The sequence below is a fragment of the Vicia villosa genome, unplaced genomic scaffold (assembly GCF_029867415.1).
Source record: "Vicia villosa cultivar HV-30 ecotype Madison, WI unplaced genomic scaffold, Vvil1.0 ctg.001059F_1_1, whole genome shotgun sequence".
Lineage (NCBI taxonomy): Eukaryota > Viridiplantae > Streptophyta > Magnoliopsida > Fabales > Fabaceae > Vicia > Vicia villosa.
Window position 1 is genome coordinate 194,168 of NW_026705466.1, and position 9,037 is coordinate 203,204.

General features: G+C 38.2%; 1 protein-coding gene across 1 annotated transcript; it reads right to left on the bottom strand.

Moving 5' to 3' along the window:
* Positions 1-2,305: 2,305 nt before the first annotated feature.
* LOC131632984 (uncharacterized) lies at positions 2,306-4,984 on the bottom strand. The gene is made up of 3 exons (XM_058903690.1): positions 3,377-4,984; positions 2,948-3,241; positions 2,306-2,734 (listed from the first exon to the last, which is right to left on the bottom strand). The coding sequence occupies exons 1-3, from the start codon at positions 4,982-4,984 to the stop codon at positions 2,306-2,308; spliced, it is 2,331 nt and encodes a 776-aa protein (XP_058759673.1).
* Between the last annotated feature and the right edge of the window lie 4,053 nt (positions 4,985-9,037).

The window sequence follows — 9,037 nt, forward strand, 5'->3', positions numbered from 1 at the left end:
TGTGATCTCATCAAAGTACGGGATAAGTCTCATCACATGCTCCCTGTATGGAATCAAATTCTGATGGCGAGTTTCCCAATCTCCATTGATCTGGCTAATGACAAGATTGGAATCCCCGTAAATTTTCAAGTACTTGATTCGCAAATCGATCGCAGCTTCGATACCATAGATGTAAGCTTCATACTCAGCCATGTTATTAGTGCAATCAAAACAGATTCTGGCTGTAAACGGAATATGAAAGCCTGATGGAGAAGTAATTACAGCTCCAACACCATTCCCGAGTGCATTAGAGGCACCATCGAACACGAGCGTCCATCGTGATCCTGGTTCGGGTCCTTCCTCTGGTCCGGGAATGTTACAATCTCTGATGTACAGGACATCCTCATCGGGGAATTCAAACTTCATTGGTTAGTAATCATCGACAGGCTGGTGCGCAAGATAATCCGCCAACACACTACCTTTGATGGCTTTCTGGGTAGTATACTGGATATCATATTCAGTCAAGATCATTTGCCACCGGGCTACTCTTCCAGAGAGAGCGGGCTTCTCAAAGACATACTTGATAGGATCCATCTTGGAAATCAATAAGGTGGTGTGAACCAACATGTACTGCCTCAGCCGGCGAGCAGTCCACACCAAAGCACAACAAGTTTTCTCGAGCAGTGAGTATCGGGATTCACAGTCGGTAAACTTTTTGCTAAGGTAGTATATTGCATGCTCTTTTCGGCCAGACTCGTCATGTTGACCTAGCACACATCCCATTGAATTTTCAAGAACTGTGAGGTACATAATCAAAGGCCTTCCTGGAACTGGAGGCATTAGTATCGGAGGTTCCTGCAGATACTCTTTCACTTTTTCGAATGCTTTTTGACAATCATTATTCCACCTGGCCGTCTGATCCTTTCTTAGTAATTTGAATATTGGTTCACAAGTGGTCGTAAGATGAGAAATGAATCTAGCAATGTAGTTCAATCTCCCTAAGAAACCACGAACCTCTTTTTCTGTTCTTGGTTCAGGCATCTCTTGTATAGCTTTTATTTTGGCAGGATCGACCTCAATACCTTTTCCACTAACAACAAAGCCCAACAACTTTCCGGATCGCACTCCGAAAGTGCATTTATTTGGATTCAACCTCAGTCTGAACTCCCGAAGCCTTTCAAACAACTTCTGCAAGTGAACCAAGTGCTCTTCTTCAGTGTGAGATTTTGCAATCATGTCGTCGACATACACGTCGATCTCTTTGTGAATCATGTCGTGAAAAAGAGTCACCATGGCGCACTGATACGTTGCCCCTGCGTTTTTCAACCCAAAAGGCATGACTTTATAGCAGAAAGTTCCCCACGGTGTGATAAACGTTGTTTTCTCCATGTCTTCTGGTGCCATCTTGATCTGATTGTACCCAGAGAAACCATCCATGAAGGAAAACACTTTGAAAGGAGCAGTATTATCCACCAACACATCAATGTGAGGAAGAGGAAAATCATCTTTCGGACTCGCCCTATTCAGGTCTCTGTAGTCCACACACATCCTGACCTTTCCGTCTTTCTTAGGCACAGGAACAATATTTGCAACCCACGGTGGGTAATTCACAACTTGCAAAAAACCAGCATCAAACTGTTTCTCGACCTCTTTCTTAATCTTCTCAGACATGTCTGGGCGAGTCCTTCGAAGCTTCTGCTTGACAGGAGGACTATCTTCCTTGAGAGGTAAACGGTGTACCACAATATCTGTATCAAGACCTGGCATATCCTCATAGGACCAAGCAAAGATGTCCGCATACTCTTTCAACATATCAATAAGCCTCTGTTTCACACTATCCTCAAGCGCAGCCCCTATCTTGACTTCTCTGACTTGCTCTTTAGTGCCAACATTTACCATCTCAATTGCCTCCTAATGCGGCTGAATCGCTTTCTCTTCTTGCTTCAATAATCTGGCCAACTCATCGGGAAGATCACAATCTTCATAAACTTCCTCCTCTGCTTGGTAGATCAGATGGTCAAAATCATAACAAGCGATAGCGGAACTGTTACCAATGGAATCCGTGGTGGTGGAACATTTGCATGATTGATGTTTTTATTTTAGTTTTACCTTTATTAAGCTATGTGCAAGTGTGTGTGAAAACATTGCCATTTAAAGGAAAAAGTTCAAAAGAAAGACAAAGAGCAAAACATTTGAATGCAAAAACGTCCTTTTATTTCATGATTAAACTTTGAAAATGCGAACTGCATGGCCCTACAAATGATTCACTACGCCTTGGGCAGAGCGTAGGAATTATGACATGATAAGAAAAGTAAAAACAAGGAATTTACTCTTGAGCTTGTGTAACTTGAATGACATCTTCGATTGTCCAATTGCGAGGCATCTCTCCAGGAACACTTGGACGAATCCAGCTATCAAAATCACAATCATTATCCACTTCTTCATCATTGACAATGGCATTGACCTGGCCATCTTGAATGACACCCCCACTCACAAACTTGATCGGGCGATGGATATTAAGCACTGGCAATGCATTCTGCTTTCCGGGATTGAAACCAAGACCATTCTTGTCAAATTTGGGACGCACATCGATCACTTGCCCCCAGCCTTCTATCTTTCCAGTCTCAACGGCAACTTGAGCATCTTTCAAGGAGGACATAACAGTTTCTGGCTTCGTTATCTCATAAGGAGGAGTTCTCACGGCATTTACAGCTTCAAGCGCTTGGAACGGCGTCTCATGTATTTCACCTTTGATCTCTACATATCGGAAAGAAGACAAGTGACTCACGATGTAATCTTCTTCACCACAAACTGTCACCACTTTACCATCAACCGGATACTTCAACTTCTGATGAATAGTGGATGTCACAGCGCCAGCCTTGTGAATCCAGGGTCTTCCCAACAGACAACAGTAAGCAGGTTGAATATCCATCACATAAAAGGTTGTGGTGAAGACCTGGGGACCAACCTGTATTGGTAAATCTACCTCTCCGAACACAGACCTTCTTGATCCATCAAAAGCGCGCACCACCAAATCACTAGGCCTTAATTCAACCCCAACATAGTCAATTCTCATTAGAGCCGATTTGGGGAGCACGTTCAGAGAAGAGCCAGTATCAACCAGAACACGGGACAAAGTCGTCCCCTTACATTCCATCGAAATATGCAAGGCCTTGTTATGGTTTCTCCCTTTTGGAGGAAGATCATGATCAGTGAACCCCAAGCCATTCCCAGCGGAAATATTGTTGGCCACCGCCTCTAACTGATTCACAAATATTTCATGCGGGACGTAAGCACCATTCAGAATTCTTAAGAGAGCATCTCTATGACCTTCTGAACACATCAATAAGTGCAGGATAGAAATCTTTGACTGGGTCTGACCCAATTGCTCAACAACTTTGTAATCAGACTTCCTGATGATTCTTAACAATTCTTCCACATCCTTGGAAGATACAGCATTATCAGATGCCCCATTCTGAGTCGGAGGATTCTGGACATCAGTCACTACTTGTTTGCCTTTGGCCTTAGCCAAAGCATCCGCATTACTTTGAACAAGCTGAGGGGAGAACACCCTACCACTGCGAGTGATTCTACCAGTACCGGCAAAATTATCAGTGTTTGCAACTGCGGCTTCCACAAACTTCTCTTTCAATGGCTCCCCCTTCTCCTTCGTGCCACAGTAATATACGTCTGAACCATAATGCCAAGGGACGGCCTTCTCACTCTCATATGGAATAGGCCCTGGCACGGTAATCATCAACGCCGCTGGTTGTTCCTCATACGGGATACTGACAGGTATCTGAATAGGAACTTGGATACATATTGGAGCAATTGAGATCACAGACACTTCGCTAGCCTTACTCTTCGCACCTCTCAACCTTCGATAGAATTGAAGAGGACCCTCATTAATCAGCTTTTGTACCATACTTCTCAAATCAGCACAACCTTCGGGTTGACTCTTGCAATTCTCACAATCCACACCACAGCCCGGGAAGATACCGCAATTAACCAGATGTTGCTTCACAGACACAAGAGGAAAGGTCAAACAGCCCACATCAGATATAAAACTTATCTCTTCACTCTCAATGACATTCACACCCGAACCTCCGTGAGTAGGCATCGGATTATTGACAATATTGGGTGTAGGAGTGAACTGGATTATCTTTTGATCCAACAAGTCTTGTACTTTGTTTTTCAACGCAATACACCTTTCTGTATCATGTCCAGCTGCACCGGAGTGGAAAGCACATCTTGCGTTTGCATTGTAATTCGGAGATTGTGTGTCCGGAGCATTCGGAGCATCTCTCAAAGTAATCTTCTCAATCTTGAGCAAATGTTGCAACACCTGAGCATAGGTCATGGGAATTGGATCAATCTTTCTATGAGGCCTTGTCCTGGGAGGATAACGATCATTGTTGGAACGCTGTCCTTGCTGTTGTTGTTGCGGCACTGGAATCATGACAGCGTGGACTTGCGAATTGTTTCTCCCTGAACCCCTTCTTCCATATATGGCATCTGCATTTCCTTCCTTCCTTCTGGCATAACCCTCAGCTTGTTTCTTACCACCAGCAGAATTAGAAGAAGCTCCCAACTGAATTTTCCCCATATTTAGACCCATCTCGACACGTTCGCCATATCTCACCATTTCAGAAAAGTTGGCTGAAGCACTGCAAGCCAAGTAGTAGTGTCCGGACAAAGTACTGGTGAACATGTCGATCATCTCACGTTCAGTCATCGGTGGTTGAACTCTTGTCGCTAATTCACGCCATTTCTGAGCGTATTCTTTGAAAGATTCTTTAGACCCTTGAACCAAACTCTGCAACTGAGTCCTGTTGGGCGCCATATCAACATTGTATTGATAGTGCTTAATGAAAGCCTCCATAAGATCTCTCCAAGAATGAATATGAGTGCGCTCGAGTTGAACATACCACTCCAAGGAAGCCCCAGCAAGACTATCCTGGAAGAAGTGCATTAGAAAACCCTCATCCTCAGAGTATACGGACATCTTCCGATAATACGCCTTAACATGAGTGTTATACCCCAAAATTTGCCCGCATCTTTTTTAGAAAGAAGGAAACAGACTTCTGTCTAAAATTGGGAGTTTCATATAATCTTGGATTTTATTTCATAAATATCCTGATTTTATGAATACTCGGTTTTTAGAATTTTTCTTATACGATATTTTGGTTCGCTGTTGAATTTATTCTTACACAAACGCCAAGTACTGTTTATCACTTCACACACGCTGTTTATTTGAGATTTATTTGCAGATAAATAGTACTGACGCAATTGGTACAGAATTAAATTTTGCAGGCGCAGAGTCCGGGGATTCAGACTGTACTGGTAACAAGTAAATTATTATTAGTTTTTGTTTCCCACTAATTTTTGTACTATATTATTGCTTTTTTTAAAATCTCTTCTATTATTTTCAAAATCTCTTCCTTTCTTTTCAAATCTCTTTCTTTCAAATCAAATCCTAACTTTATTCCATACATCTTTCTTTTCAAACCCTACCATACACTTTCTTTCAAATCCTACTACCACTCAAATTTTCCTTTTTTGTACGGAATCACTTCATTCCCCAACGTCTCTATCCTTCTTTTCACTCTATAAATACCTCTCATTTTTTCCATAAATTCTCACATCAAATTTCAACTCATTTCCCAAATTTCTGCCTCATAATTATTTTCTCTTCTTCCCCGGCAAAAATGGCAAAGTGGATGGATACGTGTTTTTTTATGGTCACCACTGTCTTGGTGGTGATCATGTCCTTTTTCTGTCTGCATAATCATGAAACATGCGGACCTGGGTTGCTTACACTTTCGTTCATTTATATGTTGCTATTTATAGCATGGGTTTTTAATCGTCATTTTTAAAGTTTGTCGTATCTTTCGCTTAATGTTCCTTTCATTATATTTGTCGTACTGTTCATTATAGTATGTACTGTCAGTATTAAATGTCGTACTATCTATCGTACTGTCGTTTAATTATCAAGATAATATTATGTGTGTTTTCTGCTAGTTAAATATTTATTTTTCTGTGCATTAAATATTTTTCAAGGCTATTATCGGTAATTTCGTTCGCGTACAATATATTTTATTTATTTATTATGTTTGTGTTTTTCTAACAACTCATGTAAATAAATTTTCACCATTAACACAACAAAAACAAAAAAAAAACAAAAAAAATTAACTTTAACTGTTAAGTTTTCACTTTAACTGTTACGTTAATGCCCAGACAACCAGTTGACAGTCAAACCCGCTGACAGCATGATTATCCGTGTTTTGTACCATCAATCAAATCAATCTTTTACATTTCAAAATTCCAAGATTTTTGTTCTAGAAGTCTTCTGATAATCACATGATCAGCAGAGAATCAAACAGTCCCTAACTAGGGTTTTTGTTTTTTTCAGGAGAACAAGTTTTTTGAGACCTCAAATGGATTTCATGGACCTCCATATGTCTCAAAGTACCACCAGACAAATTTTCAAACTTCAATTCATTCAGACGCACAGTCAGCAGCTCAAATAGTCAACAGACGACCAGTTTGACCGAAAAGTCAACAGACAGTCAAAAATGAAATTTTTTGTCAACATCCATATTTTGTCAAAATATTCATCATTTGATCAATGTTTGATCATAATTCATCAAGAAAAGATCAAAAATCAACAAAAACCCTAAGTTTCAAAATTAGGGTTTTCTCCTAAAAAGTCAACTGAACTTTGACCGGCCATAACTCTCTCCTCGTTCATTCAAAAAATTCCAACCAAAGCTTTTTTGAAGGAAATTTAATTATCTTTCAAATGCAATTGATCCCATGGTCATTGGATTCACCATTTGAAAAATATAAGCTCAGACATTACAGGTCATTTTCAAAGTCAACAAAAAGTGGTTTTTTGTCAAAGGCCATTACATCAAGATAACTTCTCCAAATGAAAAAAAGTTTCCAAAGTAGCTTGTAGAGGACATCTTGAGGTTTCTAAAAAGTACAAGAACTCCTTCATATGATCAAAATTGAGGGAGATATGCCTTGTTGAAGTTGGCTATTTTTTGGGAAAATGCATGAAACCAACATTGATCAAAAATGTTTTTTTTTCAAAAGAGGCCAAGTTTTCATGATCCAAACATGATTCTAATGATTCTAAGGGCCTCCCACGACCAACCTAAGGCCCATAACATTTTTATTTCTTTTTTAATTTAATTTTATTACCTTTAAAATTAAATTAAAAAGAAATGGTGCAAGATCATTATCCAAAGCTTTTGTCTCTTGCTTGAGTCACCAAGGTAGCTTATTTTCTGCAACAAAGAGAAGTACATGGCAGGCCTAAAGCAAGAGGTTGAAGAAATCCAAAGCCATGGCCAAAGAATTCAAATATTTTTAATATTAAAAAATCAAAAGTTCAAAAAGCAATCAATGCTTGATAGCTTAAGATTGCAGCACTTCCATGGCCTATAAATGGACTAGAACACTTCAGTAAACACACACACACGAAATCTGAATCAATACTATGCTTATATCACTCTTGTAACAACTTGTAATTTTGAAAGAAATTTGAAATTCGAATTTTAGGTTTAAGCTCATTTCAATACAAACTAAACACTCAAACACGTTCCTTGACCTTCACTGAACCTATCCAGATCAATTGCAAGCCTTGAAACCTCAAGAACACGCACATATAGCTCACGGTTTGCTCAAACATAAACCTACCAAAATATAATCATACATGCATGTTTAACAAGATGTAATTGCATATTTGTGTTTGGTTTGATGCTCTGGTCGTTTCTGGAGCTTTAATTGGGTGTTAATGGACGTTTGAAGCATATGCCATTTTAGGGTTTCATGAGCTCGAAATGGGATTTTTCGTTAGAGGCAAAATTAGACAAAACTAATGGCATATTTGAACTCAGGGGGCGATTTTAAGCTGAACCATGGTCTCCAAAATAATTTATCATGTTTGTATGAGATTTTTGAATTTGCAGGAGCTATGGCTACGCTTGGAAACCGTCACTAAAACCTTTAGCAACAGTTGCAGACCTAAGCCAACGGACGGAGGAAGAAGATGAACTCGTGGCAGTCTCTCATTGGCTGCCCTGCGCGCGTTTTATTTTTTAAAAAAATCTCTGATTCAGTGCTTTGCAGGTTTTGCACGCGCCATGCTTCCTTGCTTGGTCACCATCAGATCAGTCCAATCACTCAATCCAACGCCCATGACACGCTAGTCCATGCTATGGACTTACCAGCCAACCACACATGATCCATATTTAATGTATATTTTATATTTTTCTATTTTATTTAATTTTCTTTCAACAATTATTTAAAAATAGTTTTAAAAATCAGAAAATTATATTAAAAATATTTTTAGGTTGATAAAATGCTATATTAATTTTTGACACAAAAATATTTTATTTTTCTTAGTAATTAAAATATTTTGTTTAATTAATTAGTATATATTTATATATTTGCTTTTTAATTATTTTAACCTATCAAAAAAATCAAAAAAAATATTTTCTTTTTATTTAAATTAAGTTTATATATTATAGACTAATTTTGTACATATTTAGAATATTTTTCTCTTTAAGTTTAAATTATTTGTATAATTATTTGTATAATTATATATTAATTAACTTAATAAATTTCCAAAACAACTTCAAAAATCCAAAAAAATTAGTTTTATTTTAAAATTAATTAACAAGCAATATGAACATATTTTAGACTTAATTTTTAGGTTTAAATTTAATTTCTACCTTGTTCTCATTTAATTAAATTAATTATGCATTAATTCTAAATAAAATCAACCATCCAAAAAATCCAAAAATACTTCCCTTTATCTTATTGCAATTTAAATTCATAGATAAGTGTATAGGTTGTCAAAATCATGTAAATAGCGTAGTTTACATTTCCCGCACAATCGATGTACTAGCGTAGATTTACTTTCCGCATTTTACATTCCCGCACTTTAATTTCTGTACATATAAAACTGCGTGTATGACAAGAATAAAACTGAAGCGCTAGGTCACTAACTTCAAAGATAAAAATATCTGAATCAAAACACAATCAC